Raw genomic sequence first — 17,635 nt, 5'->3', positions numbered from 1 at the left:
ATAAGTGTAAAGAATATTATTACTTTTATTTTATTAGGCAATTGTGAAGACTTATGGAGCGAGTTCTTTATTTTTGAAAATATATGAACTGATTTTTAAACACGTTGGGTATCAAATTTTTTATGTTATATATATATATATATATATATTTTTTTTTTTTTTCACAAGACAACATGGTTTATGATAGCATTTTTTTTTTTCGATTTATTTATTTGTTGAGTAATTTCAATTGGTTTAATATATTTTATTTTAATCTGATATATATATTTTTGTATTAAATGACCCGTACATGCAATACAGTAAATGAACCAATGTACGCGGTACATTCGAGAGCGGAACCTCCAATTTGAACTTTGAACAGCAAATACACCACCTAATTCAAATACGCTTTGGATTTTGCACATCGTCACAGTATCTGATCTCACAGATTCAATAGTATAGTAGCAGGTAGCTCCGGAGACCAAGTTCGGATCGGTAAATTAGGGTTTATACACAATGCAGAGCTCATAGGCCTCGGTTCCTCACTATCCCAATTCGGTGCAAGCCTAAATTGTTTTTTCGCTGCCAGAAATGCAGAGCTCGTCGAGCTCGGCGGCCCAGCCGGAGGCCATACTGGAGTGGCTGCGGAAGGAGATGGGGTACAGGCCCTTGGGCCCGTACAGCGCGGCGAGCGGCAAGTCTCAGTTGCCCTCGACCGACTCCCTCCGCAAGATTTGCCGCGGGAACATGATCCCGGTCTGGAATTTCCTGATCGCCCGCGTGAAGTCGGAGAAGACGGTGGAGAACATTCGGAGGAACATCACGGTCCACGGAGGAGGCGGCGGTGGGGATAGCGGTGGTGGTGGTGGTGGCAAAGAGGAGGGTAGGAGTAGAGGGAGGAGGAAGGAGAAGGCGGCGGCTGTGGAGGAGGGATTGGGCGTGGTGGAGAGGAGGGAGGCAGCGTTGCTGGAGAGGGAAGCGGCGGCGAAGGAGGTGGAGAGGTTGAGGAATGTGGTGAGGAGGCAGAGGAAGGATTTGAGGGCCAAGATGCTGGAGGTTTCCAGGGAGGAGGCCGAGCGCAAGAGGATGCTCGACGAGCGTGCCAATTACAGGTTCCGGGGATTCGGAAAATCGGTGGCATTGTTTTGCTTCTATCTGTTTGTTGAGTTTTGTGTGATTTATAGGGTGTTTTGGCTCAATGAAATAGTATGCGTTGTTTTAACGAGGAAAGAATTTGGTATATTGAGTCATTTGAACCGTGTTTGTTCTTTTTAGTTAAGGGGTTATACACATTGCGAATGCGAAGTATATGTTACTACTGATATGATTTATGTTTTGAAGACGAAAACTTGGTTGTGAGAAAGTGCAATTACCATACACTGAATTGCGTAGGCCTTTTGTAAATAAGTCCAATAACGATATAAAGCATGTTTCTCTTTTTTTTGTCGGTGTGTTTTCATAGTTTGTTAGTTAAACTCAATCCAACAAAGCCTTATACTGCTACTACATGGGATTGGCTTCATGGCCTTTTTACACCTACTCTACCCTCAATTGATCTTCGATGTTGTTCTTGGCAAAATTTTATTTGAGAACACTCTCATAATCAGTATACATAATTTAGTGGGGTTTTTCTTTTTTTCTCACACAGCATCACCTTGTAACTTGTTTTCGTATGCACATCTTTAAACTTAATTCCAGATACTTAGAAATTAATAAGTACTTGCCTACATGCTCCAGAATAAAATCTAGTATTGAATTCTTATGATTATATATATTTGACATATGGGGACCACATTGATCTATGCAACTCACGACCTTTTTTGTGAATGGATTTTTATAAGGGTTGACATTATGACAAGACTGGTATGTCTTTCAATTTTTTCAGCATAGACAGAGCTGACATGTGCTTACACATAGTGCAGGCACAAGCAGGTGATGTTGAACGCTTATGACCAACAGTGTGATGAAGCAGCAAAAATATTTGCAGAGTATCACAAACGACTTTGTTACTATGTTAATCAAGCAAGGGATGCTCAAAGGTTAAGTCTTGACTCTTCAGATGAAGTGATTAAAAGATTTGGTGACAGTGAGAAGGAAGCTGTGTATTCAACTGTTAAGGACAGTAAATCTGCAGATGACATGATTCTTATCGAAACAAACCGGGAAAGAAGTATTCGAAAGGCATGCGAATCTCTTGCAGCACGTATGATTGAAAAAATATGCAATTGTTTTCCTGCTTATGAAGGAAGTGGTATTCATTTGAATCCTCAATTGGAAGCAGCCAAGTTAGGCGTTGATTTTGATGGTGAAATACCTGACGAGGTTAGAGCTGTTATTGCAAATTGCTTGAAGAGTCCTCCTCAGTTGCTTCACGCAATTACTGCATATACTTTAAGGCTGAAAACTCTAATTTCTAGAGAAATTGAGAAAATTGATGTTAGAGCTGATGCAGAAACTTTAAGGTATAAAATTACATTCTTATTGTTTTCAATTTGTGCTCATATGACTCTTCGCACTCTTTGTTCTACTTTGTTGATGTTTGACTATGGTTGTTTAGTTGGGGGTTTATAAACAGTCTTCTACTTAGTGCTACTTGTGTGAATCTCGGACCATTGATTGTTGACAAGATCGTTCTTCTACTTAGTGCTACTTGTGTCAATTTCAGACCACTGTTTGTTGACGAGATTGTTGCTTGCCCTATTTTTCAACCATTAATTTTAAAAGTTTACTTTATAAAATAATTTGGTTAAGGTCTTCTTGAGTGATCATTTATAATGTTTGAGTTTGAGAATTAATTATATTTATTGTCTCATTTCCTAGGAAACCTTGTTTGAGAAAAGTAACAATAAGTAGTTAAATTTTAAATGGATGGCCAAGCTTGGTTTGGTCTTGTATGGGGATTTTTATGTTTTACTGTAAGCAACCACATTAAAGTTTCACTATAAGCACCCGCGTTTACAGCAAATGCTTGGAGCAGGTTTTGTTTGCTAGGATGCACTCTACATATCATATTGAACTATAACTAGAATTTAAAGTATTTTGATAGTATACTTAACAATTGCTCTCACCATTTCTCTACTATTTCTTCTCACATACCAATATGGGTCAGCATAGTTTATGCTATTAGCCTAGAGGGTTCTGCTGCTGGAGGAGATGTGAATGATTTTGACATGGGTTGGATTAGAGGAAGGAAGAAGGTAGAGCAACAACCCACAACTAAGAGAGGGAGAAGGAAAAGGGAACTATGCTCTTTCAAAATTGTATTATTATTATTATTTTTTAAAGTGAAAGGCGCCCTAAGTACACATGTAGTATACGTGGGAGCAACCAAACTAGCCCCAAAAATGAAAGAGACCCAACAGGAAGTAGCCCCCCGCCCCCCCAAAAAAAAAATTTGTAAGTAATTCAAATATAAAGAGACTTGAACATGACAGCTTTCTAATAAATATAGGTAGTTGTACTTATCAAAAAAAAAAAAATATAGGTAGTTGTATAACAAGTCTTCTACTCCAAACCAATAACTCTTAGACTTCTAACTTAGCCACCTTAACGTCTGTGTAATTGTGACATGGCTGCCAATTTGGCATTGCATCAAAGTTGTCAATTGATTTGAGCTGAGCTTTAAGAATGGGGATGTTGTATGTGGGCAAGGATTTGCACTCCGATAACATTAGGTGGGTTGGGAGTTAGAAATATGATTCAGTTCAATTGAACCCTTTTGGGAAGGTGGTTGTGGTGGTATGCCATGGATAGAGAGGCATTATGGAGATTGGTGATAGAGACTAAATATGATAGTATCAGGAGAGGTTGGTGCTCTAAGGAGGTAAGAGGAACATTTGGAGTGGGAGTTTGGAAACATATTAGAAGGGGGTGGGATTAGTTTTCCAAGTTTGTTAGATTTGAGGTGGGGGTTGGGACAAAGGTTAGTTTTTGGCATGGTGTTTCGTGTGGGGATAGTTCGTTGAAGTTGTCTTATCTGGATTTGTTTAGTATTGCTTAGAAAAAGGATATGTGGGTGGTGGATAACATGTAGTTTCGAGAAGGGATTATTTAGTGGAATGTAATTTTTACTAGACCATCTCAAGATTGGGAGGTGGAGGTGGTAGTATCTTTCTTTGAAAGGTTGTATTCTTCCCAACTAAGACAGGGAGAGGAGGATATAATAGGATGGAGTCCTTCCAAAAGGAACAAGTTTGAAGTGAAATCGTTTTATCAAGTGTTAACTAGCTAGAATGGATCATCTTTTCTATGGAAGAGTGTATGGAGAGTCAAGGCTCTTTCGGAGGTGGCATTCTTTGTGTGGACAACATCATTAGATAAAATGCTGACGCTCAATAATTTGAGAAAGAAGAATATTGTGGTGGTTGAGTGGTTTTGCATGTGTAAGAAGAGTATGGAGTCCAGTGATCATTTATTGATTCATTGTGAAGTAGCAAGAGAATTATGGAGTTCCATTCTTAATTTGTTTGGTGTAGAGTGGGTTATGCCTAGACATGTGATTGCTTTGTTGGTCAGTTGGGAAAGAAAGGTTAGGCGTGGTACAGTTATGAGAGTATGGAGGGTGGTTCCATTGTGCTTAATGTGGTGTCTTTGGCGAGAGATGAATGCTCGGAGTTTTGAAGATGTTGAGACTTCGGTGACAGAGTTGCGGAAGATTGTGATCAACACTTTATATACTTGAATGTCTGCCCATCATAGTTTACTTGTTTCTAGTTTTGCAGATCTTTTGAATTTTTGTTCTTTTTATTCAAATTAGGGGTTCTCTTGTACTCTCTGTGTACTTAGGTTGCACCATTTGCTCTTATTTAATGATATATATATATATAGGGTTTGATGTTTAAAAGGTTATTACTTTTGCAACTATGTCAACTCAAGGCTCTTTGAAGTATGTTCATTTGTTAAAGGCCCTTTATTGGACATGTAATTTTTTTTTTCGGTAAATAGTTAGGTAAAGTTGGACACAGGCTGTTAGCCAAGAGAGGTGTACTTGCTTTATGGGTCTTGGTTCCTATTTTTAACCTCCCTAAAAGGTAGTATTTTCCATTCTTTTCTCTTTTGGCAGACATGGACTCTTTTTCTTGTCAACTATGTTAGTTTTCAGGTTTTTCCAATAGTTTTATTACTTTTCATTCTTGGCCAGAGGATTTCTCTTCATTTTTTCTTATAGTTGTCATTTCTTTCCAATAAGTTCATATTGCTACTGAAAAACAGTTTTCATTCTTGGCTCTTAAATTGTCGAGTTTTCATTAGTTAGCCGAGTTGTATCACAAATTTGATGGATTTGGTTACGCAAATTTTGTTCCTTTATGAGGTTCTGTTGGCCACTGGATTACATTTAATGGAGAAGGATTGGAGCCAGTTCAAAGATCTTTCCCAGAGGGTGCCTCTAGATGGGTTGGCTATTTCAGTTTTCTAATGACATAATATGTACATTGTGGTATATCTAGTAACACGAAGTTTCATATCTTCGATATTGATGAATAGGATACATACTATCTTGTTATATGATATCTTTGTTGTTTCCAAGAAATGGATCATTATTACTTGTCAGTAATTTGTGTATCTTTGTATGCTCACAAGAACAAACTTTGAATTAAGATTCAATGGCAGAATGAATTTTAGCTGCAATGAGTTTCTATATCTTCTTTTATATAGGCAGTTTGAAGTGGCATATTTTTTCAAATCCTATGTTTAATTGTTTTGGCATGATTTATTCCTTGCTTTGACTTGTTTAATCTTTGTTCCCTTTTGATTGCTTAAAATCATTATAATGATTTCATATACCATGTTAAAAATTTGTTCCCTTTTGTTTCATCTTTTATATCAAAGAGGCCTTTTCCTGGTATAATGCTTTTTAAACATCTACTGGTGAAGTTTCAGTCTCTTTAATCAATGAGGAAACACCTTTTAATGGACCAATACATTTTGATTGCTTAATAGGTACAAGTATGAGAACAACACAGTTATGGATGTTTCTTCTCCTGATGTGAACTCACCATTACACTATCAGCTTTATGGTAACGGAAAGATTGGAGGAGATATACCTTCTAGAGGAACTCAAAATCAACTTCTTGAAAGACAGGTACCTTTTTGTTTTTCATTTTATTTATTTGTTAGTTTCTGCATAGATAATTTATTAAAGCTTTATTGCTCGTTTGATCTGCAATCTATTTTGTTTTCCTATTTTTGGACCTTGACTCGATACTTTTATCTTCTACATGTCATCTGATATTGCAAGTAGTTATTTTTCTCTATCTGATCTTATCAAGTGCATTGCTCTTTTCCTCTCTTCCTTGTTTTTCTTCATCCCAAATGAATGCCCTCAATCTCATACATGTCACAGAAAGTGGGTTAAGCTGGTTTCAGAACCAGACTCGTGCCTTTTCTTAATGTACTTTGATTGAACTTGCACTCTACTTTTTTGCTTGTTCTTTTTTTTTTTTTTTTCCGGATTTATGCTCAGTTGATGTCTTTGGGAAGTTGTTAATTGATTCTGGTATGTTATCTTGTTCACAGAAAGCTCATGTTCAACAATTTTTGGCTACTGAAGATGCACTGAATAAAGCTGCTGAAGCTAGGGACTTGAGTCAAAAACTTGTAAAACGTTTGCATGGAAGTAGTGATGCAGTTGTTGGAGGTGCTTCACAGACTGTTGGCAGTCTTAGGCAATTTGAGGCAAGTATTTGTGGATCTTATTGATTTCAGTTTCCATTTAACAATAATCTGGGTGGAACATTGCCATGGTTAGAGTTTTTCACTTGTGTCTTTGTTCTTACTCATTTGTTTAAAATATTTTAACTTTGTTGACTCAACTCTACAAAACCTTGGTCCCAATTAAATAAGTGTAATCAGGGTCAGTCAAATGCATTCTTTTTCTATGATTCTATCCTATATAAAATACAATCTCTGTTGCTTTGTATTTGTAACGTCAAGACTTTCTTATCTTAGACTTTATACTAGTATCGAGGCACTTCGTAGATTGCTTTAAGCAAACTGTTGGTAGGTTCCATATATATCAATACTTGCAAGAAATTTTAGATTTTAGATGCACAGAGCTGTGCAAATTAATTTCTACCAATATAACGTTCAATGGCATGAAATATTGAAGTCAAGATTCTTTTGTTAATTGGTTCATTATAAAATATTCAGTGGGCATGAGATTTTAAATCAAAATTTCCTTGTTGATTGCTTCATACTAGGGTAGTCAATCTTCTTCATCTCTTTACACCATGGTTAGTTAATGTAAAAAATTTTGTTGGTGAAGTTGGGAAACTACTTCCAGGCTAGTTGCTCCATCTTGTTGCTATTCATTTTGAATATATATATCTTTTGAAACAGAGGAAGAAAATTCATCATCATTTTCATTCCAGTTAACACATTGTTATGCATGGATCCTTCACAGGTGATAAGTGATGACCTTATGTTTAGCCCATGTTTTTTATGAGGGAACTTTTAAGTATACTCATATCTGTTGTCCTCTCTTCGTTAGAAGCATTTCTCATGCACCGTTTGGATAGAGTATCAATTCAACCCTTGGATCTTATCTTGATTTTGTCTCTACACAGCTTTCAACAACTTGGTTAATGCAGTGACTTGAAGTTTCTATTATCTAATCAAATAACACACGATTTCACATGTAAAAACATCTAGACTCACGTAAAACTGATCTTTTGTACTATAACTACAGATAGAATGCAAAATATGGGAAAAGAATATGACAAATATAGCACTCTCTGTTTCTCTCTCCTTAGAGGATGTGCAAGTGCTGGACATTCATTTTGATTCTTTTCATACCAAGTATGGAGAGAAGTCAAAGGAGAGAGCATTAGTGTTTTTTGATTGAGGGGCTTCGCTTGCGCTGTTTTACATTCTTTGTTTTTTTGGTGTGTTGGTGCAGTTGGATGTTTGGGCAAAGGAACGAGAAGTTTCTGGGTTGAAGGCAAGCTTGAATACTCTAATGGCTGAAATACAGCGCTTGAATAAATTATGTGCGGAGAGGAAAGAAGCTGAAGATTCTTTGAAAAAAAAATGGAAGAAGATTGAAGAGTTTGATGCTCGTAGATCTGAACTGGAGACCATATATACTGCTCTCTTAAAGGCTAACATGGTAAGATATCTCAACTTTAAATTTCTTGTAAAACCCGTTAATTAGTTCCATGTGGAGGCATTCATAGGGCATGTTTTGTTGTCTTATGAAAATTAGAGGGGCTAGAGCATCTCTAGCAGTAATAGTCAAAGTAACTATTGAAAAAGTACAACTCTCTACTTTAGCTACTGTTTTTTTTTCTACTCTCTCTCCAACAGATTCCCTATTCTACTATTTATTTTCTTTAAATATTATTTTTTGTGGAAGAGAGTGAATGAAAGAGGGAGAGAGAGAGTGTGATAGAAGGAAAGGAAGAGAGATAAAACAATAAAAAACTGTTTGTAGTGTGAATGGTGAATAGGCTCTTCTGCCAATTTACTATTCACACTAGAAAGAAAAATTATATTTTGCTTATTTTGCTGGAGACGAAAAATTGCTCATAATAGTCAAATTTGACTATTATGAGCCATTTGCCTATTTTGTTGGAGATGCTCTTATTTTAATTTTAAATAGCATTTAAAAATTCAAATTTGTGATTTTTTTTTTTAATGGGGCCATGAAATACGATTTATGCTGTCATTAGAATTGCTAATTTGAGCTCAATTTTGTTATTAAATGGAAGCACACTTTCACTTTTCACTATAACTTGTGTAAATGGCCAATGCCCCCCCCCCCCCCCCCCCCCCCCAAGGTGCCCCATGTACACATGAATTATACAAGAGAAGCCACTTAAGTAGTAGGGGCAAAAAGAATAATAAAATTATGACGAAGTGCTGAAAAATAAAGATTTCAGCTTCTCCAAAGTCCTCTCGTGATCCTCAAAACACTTATCATTCATTTCCCTTCATAGACACCACAAAAGGCATAAAGTCACCATCTTCCAAACAACATCACTTTGAGTGCTGCCAGTAGTCTACCAACAAGCAAACAAATCGACTACTCATCTAGGTATAACCCAAGACAACCTGAATTGTTTGAAGAAGGCATTCCAAATGGCACAAGCTATCTCACATTGAAGGAGAAGGTGGTTCATGGACTCCCCATCATTCCTTTTGCACATATCACACCTCTAACGACCCAGGAAAAAACACACATCTGCGCTATCATTCTAAATGGACTAGTCAATTTGGAGTTTCTATAGAATCACTTATAAAGCCTAGTTTCACATAGTAAGTAAGCAATGTGCGACTTAGCACCCGTGAGTATCTCTTATAAACCATTCATTCTCTATGTGGGCTACTTACCTTCCCAAAATGGAATCGTGGTGTTACAAACTCTTCCCTTTAAATCACTGACGTCCTCGTCAGGGTACGTTATGTGGTGCTGACAGTACCACATGGCATTACTTTTTTTTTTTTTTTTTTTTTATAAGTACCACATGACATTATTACTATTAGGTGGCTCTGATACAATTTCTAACGATCTAGGAAAAAGCGCTAGCCACATATCCCCTATCACCCTAAATGGACCAAGTCAATTTGGAGTTTTCCTCGAATTACTTATAAAGCCCAGTTTCACTTAGTAAGTAAACAATGTGGGACTTAGCACCCATGAACAACTAATTCATAAAAAAAAGCACCCATGAGCATCCCTTATAAACCACCCACTCTCTATGTGGGCTACTCATATTCCTAATATGGGACCAGAGTATTACAACACAAATCAATCACAATGACGTGCCGCTTTCGGAGATTGTCCATGGTAAGGATCTTCCTTAGGGCTGCCGACCACACAAAAAGGGCCACCCTCAACGGAACCTTAGTCCTCCAAACACTCTTTCAAGAAACAGACACCATCATGACAACCCAAGACACTTTAGAAGGATTTAACACCAAATTACCCATTTTTGGAAGGGGCACACCGCAACCTATCTTTCCCTTCTCATTTCATTCTTGCTAAATACAACAACCTATAGAACGAAAAGGGATAGTGCATGCTTTTCAAGAAACGATAAAATGTGTAGTATCTTAGGCATCCAGTCATTTATGTATGCCTTTGTGATATAGTTATGTAGTAAAAGTATAATACGGGTTGAACTTGGCATTTATGGCTGTTGTTTTTCTTTAAGTTGAGCAACATAAGTAAACAATTTGTTTTGTCATAGATAATTCTTAAGGTGATTCATTAATCTTGTAGGATGCCGCTGCGTTTTGGAACCGGCAGCCATTGGCCGCAAGGGAGTATGCATCAAGCACTATAATTCCAGCATGTGCAGTCGTTGTGGACATTTCAAATAGTGCAAAAGATCTTGTTGATAAAGAAGTTTCTGCTTTCTATCGAAGTCCTGATAATAGCCTCTACATGCTTCCTTCAACCCCACAGGTTTGTGAAGCTATGATAGAACAAGTTATTGTTTGGGTTAGTTAACTATTTATCCCAAGTTTGTTTGCAGTCTTTAGAGTTTTGTAATTGTTGGTTTGATTGTTTTGTTTCTTTTTCTTTTTATTGGTATATTACTTACGCATCTGGTGGGTCTTGAATCAACGATTCCACTCTCCATCTGTTTCTTATGAGAGGAGGAAGTACTATGAGCTAGCACTCATTGACTTGAGGTACTTTGAATGCAATTCTCATTGTGAGCATGGATACCCAGCATCTACTTTTTGTTGATTAGGGGTGCCATTTCAGAATCCGATGATGATTTCATTACAGATGACTACCATAGACATTTATAATCAAAATTTGAAGTAGCTCCTATGATCCTTCTTTTCTTTTCTTTTCTTTTTGGGAAGGGGGGAGGGAGTGTGGGTTGAGAATCAATTATTGGTCACATGAGATTAAGGATTACTATGATTTGTTCATTCTTATACCTTTAGTTGAGAGCATGCTTGTAAATGTATAATAATACAATTATAACTAACGTTTTGTAAAGGAAGGAATAGACATCAAGAGGTGCTGTATGATGAGCCAGGATGCATGTCTGGTGCTATCTATGTTCTCAGTGCTGCCATAGTGCTTGTGATTGCCAGTGCTGCTTCACTCTTAAGTTCATATCAAAAGTTGCAACCCTAAAGCTTAAGCTAGTTGGTCGAGAGGTCCAACCAGTACATAATTTCATAACCAAGCACTCACAAAACCTATGTGGGACTCATACTTCAACACCGCTCACGTGCTGGCCCAATGAAAACAGAAGAAATCCGGTAGTACCATAGCCAGAGGGCTCAACCAGCCTAATGGAACTAGTGACAGATGCATTTGAACCAAGCACATGGAGTCCAATAATAAACAAACTGCACCCATAACATGTTGGAAATATCCACCTTAAATGTTTAAGCTAGTAGGTTGAGTGGCCTAACTAGTACTAAAACCATAACCAAGCTTGTATCTTAATGATGTGGGGCTCATTCTACAACAAAAATTTATTGCTTGGAACTCCTGGACCTGTTTAAATACTAAATTAAAGTGTACTAATTTTGAGCCCCTTTCTGAATTGAGTGACACCCGATAAAATTGGAATAATGTGAAAAAGATTAATGTTGCCCCTGTACAAGGATGACATGACATGACATGACAGGTCGAGAATTGCAATTTTCATGGATGCTCCTCTTGAGATATGTGTGTGGAACTAATGTTTTGAACTTTGTCTGCAATGCAGCAAGTTGCATACTTCTTGTGGAGGTCTGGAAACCTATCATTCAATGGGTCTCACCTACGTAGTTTTACTTGGTTTAAATACCATATATTCAATTCTGTTAATTATGTGAGTTGTTGACATTGAAGTTGGATGTTGGTAATGGTGTCACGGCCTATGTGAATGGATTTACTGATGACTAATCAGATAGATCTTGGCACTATGATATTCTGTATGACATCTCTGTATGGGAAAGCCCTACTTCCTAGTGGTGCTTGCCATGTGTTCAACTGCATATTTTTTGGGTTCTAATCTTTTATGCTTTTGAGATCATGAAATTTTTTCTCTGTAACAGCTTGCATCCATAAACTGTTGGACTTATTTTTTCAATAATTTTGCATCAGGCACTCTTGGAGTCCATGGGTGCTAATGGATCCACTGGACCTGATGCTGTTGCTTCTGCAGAAAAGAATGCTGCTTTATTGACTGCAAAAGCTGGTGCCAGGGATCTATCTGCAATTCCATCAATATGCCGTGTTTCTTCTGCACTTCAATATTCTGCTGGTGAGCTTTTGGTCATCAACATAGAATGCTGGAGTCATGTCTTCCGCGAAAGGACCAGTTGCCTCTTGCCTCCATTCGTAGACATCTTTCCTTAAAACTAAAATATCAAGGAGTTCTAGCTTGGAAAAAAAAATACATGCTTATAATTTTTTTATGTTTGCTAACTATGTACTAATTTTGCTTTTCTCACGAATAAGTAGTATACACAATAGGTAAACCAACTTGGCCCGCCAACTTTAGTTGCTCCTAATATATCAAGGATGTATAGTAAATATTGTATGGTAAACCAGCAATCTCAATAACTAATTGTTAGAGTTTTAATTAAATTATTAAACCAACAATTTCCTATCAGCATAAGCTTTTGGGATAAATGGTGACACGTGAGGGAGAGTGTTAGAATATTAATTAAATTATTAAATCAACTCTTCCCTATCAACTCAAGCTTTTGGGATAAGTGGTGATTTAACATTAATGCACAATAAAGACAAACATGCATGCAAACATGTACATTTATATGTGAGTAGACACTCATACCACACATGCTGCTTTTATATTTTTAATTGTCTAGCATTCTCTTGTATACTTCCTGTGTAATTATGGGTGCCTTAAGCTTTTAATGATATGCGTCGATTACTTATAAAAAAAATATTCTTAATTGTCTAGTATATGTAAGGTACAACATGACTTGGATCAGTGCATGATAAGAGCCAATGACTTGATCCTGGTTTTACCAAGCATAAACTAATTTCGTCTGGCACAATGTAGCCCTTAATACACATCTGTGCCCACAGATTTACATGCACTCAGCACAAACATGGGTGCCGAATTTGTCAAAGGTTTAGTTGTTTCATGTACTTCTTTTACTAGGACATGCATAGGAAAAATTAAACTACATTAAACTCCCCGGTTTTGGAAATTCTTGGATTCTCCTTAAGAGTTCTTATGAAATAGTATAAAAGAAGCACATATGGATTTTTTTTTTTGATAAGTGAAGCACATATGGTTCATGTGGTCTGATCTGCAGTTCAAAGTCTTCAGTGATTTTTTTTTTAATTTTTTGTTATTACTTGATTTGGTATTATTATTATTTTTTTTTTTAATTTTTATTTTTATGTAGTATTGATATTAAAAGTAAGTTGATTAGAAGGGATCTCCTCATTTCTCTGCTGTACTTTTGATTCTTGTTTATTATTTCTTTATCTACCAAAAAAATAGAAAAAAAAAAAAAAAAAAACTTCCTTGATGTCACTAGAGTGTGGCTTGGTAAGTGAGTTGCGTCATGTAAAGTTTTACCAACCAATTGAACTTAATGATTTTGAAAGGAAGATAAAATCAATTTCATTGGTTTCAACTAACATTGACAAGTGTTTTCTTTTTGACTTTACTTTCTCAATATCAACAATCAATGCTTATCGATTAATAAAAATATTTGATGCCTACTGTTTTGAGCAATGATGACAATAGATCAATGCTTCTTTATTGTTATTGGACATAGATGATTGACCATCTGTCTCTTGCTCAATTTCTGATTCTACTTTAGCTGACTTAGGATAATGTTTTTCTCCTGTAATTTTATGTATAACCCTACTAGCAGTGAGAAAGCACTCTTAATAAAATGAAAACCGCACTTGGATTGGGTTATTCCTAATCGAGTAGTAGACCTTTTTGCTTGTTGGAAAGGTCAATGTGGTAGGTTTTTCGGGATGCTGCTGTGGAAGTTGGTTCTGTTGTACCTTATGTGGTGCATTTGGAAGGAAAGAATGGATCGATGTTTTGAAGACCGTTAATGGACAATGGGGGATCTAAAGGATTTTTTTCTCAAGACTCTTTACCTCTGGACAATTGCCTTTGACTCAAATATTTCTAGTTTCATGTTTTTCTAGAGTTTTTTTCTTCTTCTAGCTAGGTGCATCTCTTGTATACTTGATTTTTTGTCTTATGCGCTTTTTAATAAATTACATTTATAAAAAAAAAGGGGTGTGAAACAGCTATGTTTAGGGTTTTTCAACGTCTTTGCTTTAGATTATTTTTAGGGCTTTAAATGCCCACTTGATGGCTTTATGTCCATTTCTGATCCAAACCATGTTTTATAATTAACTAATAACTTCTACTTGATAATCAGGTTTGGAGGGTTCAGATGCTAGTTTAGCATCAGTGTTGGAATCCCTTGAATTCTGTTTGAAACCGCGTGGTTCTGAGGCTAGTGTGTTGGAGGAGTTGGCAAAGGCAATAAATTTGGTTCATATACGGCAAGAACTTGTTGAAAGTGGTCATGCATTGTTGAACCATGCTTACCGTGCTCAACAAGAATATGACAGGTGAAGCTGAAAATGTCTTCTTGCTGAGAAAAGTTTATTTTTGTTTTAGTTGTCAGTTCCTCCCTCATTGAAATTAGTCTTCTCAATGAACTTGAATATTGTTTGAACCACCAATGACCTGGCAAGGTCTTTTACCAATCTGGGCTTTTGTTTTTTTGGCTTTGTGATCTGTATCTTTTGGGAGATGCAGTTAAGGTCTATTTATTTAAAATTCCTTGCCAACTTTATCTTCTACCTGGACCTGTGTGCATAGCTCTTGTGCCATCTTGGAAATTGTTCTATATGATCGAGCTATTCAACTCAGGAATGGTCCAATATGCATTGCATTATCTGTGGCTTTCTTTGCCTCTCTCTCTCTCTCTCTCTCTCTCTCTTTGTTAATAGCCATTGACTACATCTTGCAGGACAACAAGTTATTGTTTGAATTTGGCTGCTGAGCAAGAAAAGACTGTCGTGGAGAAATGGTTGCCTGAACTTAAGACTGCAGTTTTGAATGCTCAAAAGTCCTCGGATGATTGTAAATACGTTGGGGGTTTGGTGAGTAAACTACCATCACTAGAAGTTAAATCATCTGTAGTAAACACTGTCTATACAATCATAATATCCCCACCTCCGCCCCTCTCTCTCTCTCACGTGTTTATTAGTTGAGAAATGGCGTGCCATACATGGTTTTATGCATGTGCACGACTATATTAGCTTTGATATAAAAAGTTTGGGTTTGGGGGCGCAATAGATATATTGGTACAACTATTCCCAACAAACTCTCAGGTAACATATTCTTGGTTGTTGACAAAAAGGATATAGGCCTGAGTACTAAAAAAGTTTTAGACAAAATATGGGCTTTCATCTTAAGTTAGTGTGAATTTATTTTCTTCTCCTTGTCCTTGCTCCTTAAACAAAGATTTTAGCTTTTATCTTGTGGAGTTCACTGTTTTTTTTTTTTTTTTTTTTTTTTTTTTTTTTTTTTTTTTTTTTTTTTTTTTTTTAACATTTCCAACAATATATAGTTATGCGAGTATTCTGATTTTTTTTACTAGAATTTGAGCTCTAATTTAAATGATCCCTTTTTCAAATTACCTTTAAAAATATTAACTCAAAAAACTTGTGCCATCCACCCGTGGGTAAGACTAACAAGAGTTTACATCTGGGGACAGCATGAAACTTAATAATCGTTTGGTTTTGTTGTCAAGCGCTCTGAATTTGGAATAAATGGTGTATGGTTTTCAGTTTTCAAATTGCTTTGTTTGTCCTCCTTTGCATGGTACAAGTAGTTGCTGTTTTTTGATACAGTAATGGAACCAGTAGGCGTCACTTATGGAGATTCAAAACTCTAGACATACTGGCTAAAGACTCTGACTGCTTTTCCTTGGGTTTTGTTTGCTTGCCTTATTGGAATCTTATTATTTCTTTACATTTCATACACGCCAATCCTGATTTCTGTAGAATTTTAGGATGACAGGTACTATGTCAGAAGTAACCAAAATTGCTGTTCTTCAAATGCTCATGGGAGGCAAAAAGGAATGATTAATTCAAAGTTGGATATTTCTTTTATTCAATTTTGACATTCATGTTCATACTCATAAACAGTGAGAAGACTTTTCTCTTCTTTACCTACCTCTAAGAAGTTTTAGAACCTTCTTTTCTTGAGACCCGCATAAGCGGTTATCTCTTCCTCACTTCAAATTGTATGACTTTTGAAGCTATATGTTAACTCTAATACATGCCAGTCCAACATTCTTGAGTCGAGGTTTCAGGTAATCATGCTTGTTGGAGCTTGATACCTTTCTCTTTGGCCAAAAATAGCTTTATTTGTAACTTGCAAGTGATGCGCAAGACTAGAATTCCAGGTCAATGGTCTTTAGGCCAAGTGGCATCTCCTCCCTCCATATACAAGGGTTGGAGGGTAATGAGTAACTATTGAAAAGAAAAGATTATTTGTATTCCAGTTGTAGATGGTGGCGCATAATAGAGCTTTCATCTTGGTACCAACTTTGGTTGTACGAGTTCTTGATTCTTTTCTTTTTTAATTGGTCCCTTTCCCCCCCCCCTTTTTTTTTTTTTTCCTTTTTCTAATCTTTGTATTCTGGCATGTGGCATAACACTGCAGCTTGATGAGTGGTGGGAGCAGCCAGCGTCAACCGTTGTTGACTGGGTTACAGTTGATGGGCAAAATGTTGCTGCTTGGCATAATCATGTGAAGCAGCTTCTTGCGTTTTATGACAAGGAGCTGTTGTGAATGAAATCTCTCTTTTGCCTATATTTTTTCCCCCCAATTTCATGCCAGCGTGGAAAACTACATTGAACTGCAGCAGGTTGGAAGCAGTGTGCAGTGCTGGTTACAGATAAACTGCAGCCTTTCAGAAGCACCGTGCAGCGCCGGGTATACAATCTTTAACGTGTGGTTTAATTTGGGAGAGATGGCAGTTGGGGCTTTTATTTGTTTGTTGTTTGATATACGGGCAGACCAATATTTTATCCTTTTCCCTATTATCTTTGTACAGAATACTTCTTCCTCGGGAAGATGTTTTGTATCATTAGGGTGTTTATAGTTCTTGGGTTTTGGGTGGGGTATTTTCTTTTTTGCCCTTTTGGGGCTTGATTAGTGCCATCTGATTCAATTGTAGTCATTTGTGTTTGTAATTTGAAGTTTTACATGTTTATAATTGAAGTGGAAGGTATAATGTTCAGCATCATTTAGGACACAACTTGTTTTCGTTTGTCATAAAATTAGAAAGATCTTAAGGCTGCAGGCATTAGCACACGAGTGAAGACTCCAGTCTAATTAATCACTGGAACTGAAACGGGAGATGATTGAACTAAGGATAATGTTAGAAATTGCATTTTTATCCTACAAATATCTCACAATTTTGATGTGTTAGTTTTAACTAACTCTTGAGTTAGTTATTGTAAAAAAAAAAAAATAAAAAAATTCAAGGATTCTGTTGAAATTGACACATCAACATTATTGTGGGATAGTTGGGATAAAAAAAAATGTGGTTTCTTGAACTAATACTTAAGGTATCTTTTGTATTTTGGTAGGAATGCTTCATGTATCTAGTGTTAAATCATTTGGGCATCAGCAAATACACAACCCTGAATGAAGGAGCATTCCTTTAT

The 17,635-nt window shown here is 36.5% G+C and overlaps 1 protein-coding gene across 1 annotated transcript; it reads left to right on the top strand.

Moving 5' to 3' along the window:
- The first annotated feature begins 299 nt into the window (after positions 1 to 299).
- On the top strand, positions 300 to 17,211 carry LOC133859540 (AUGMIN subunit 5). The gene is made up of 10 exons (XM_062294966.1): positions 300 to 1,091; positions 1,902 to 2,441; positions 5,920 to 6,061; positions 6,496 to 6,654; positions 7,877 to 8,086; positions 10,202 to 10,387; positions 12,041 to 12,200; positions 14,323 to 14,518; positions 14,923 to 15,055; positions 16,626 to 17,211. Exons 1-10 carry the CDS (start codon positions 571 to 573, stop codon positions 16,752 to 16,754), a joined length of 2,376 nt encoding a protein of 791 aa, XP_062150950.1. The 5' UTR covers positions 300 to 570; the 3' UTR covers positions 16,755 to 17,211.
- Positions 17,212 to 17,635: the final 424 nt, after the last annotated feature.

The sequence above is a fragment of the Alnus glutinosa genome, chromosome 2, assembly GCF_958979055.1.
Source record: "Alnus glutinosa chromosome 2, dhAlnGlut1.1, whole genome shotgun sequence".
In the NCBI taxonomy this organism is placed as follows: Eukaryota; Viridiplantae; Streptophyta; class Magnoliopsida; order Fagales; family Betulaceae; genus Alnus; species Alnus glutinosa.
This window is presented reverse-complemented; position numbering and strand designations above follow the sequence as displayed.

Coding starts and splice junctions, on each gene's coding strand:
- LOC133859540 (XM_062294966.1), top strand. CDS start 571: ATGCAGAGCTCGTCGAGCTCGGCGGCCCAGCCGGAGGCCATACTGGAG. Junction 1,092..1,901: donor GACGAGCGTGCCAATTACAG/GTTCCGGGGATT, acceptor CACATAGTGCAG/GCACAAGCAGGTGATGTTGA. Junction 2,442..5,919: donor GCTGATGCAGAAACTTTAAG/GTATAAAATTAC, acceptor ATTGCTTAATAG/GTACAAGTATGAGAACAACA.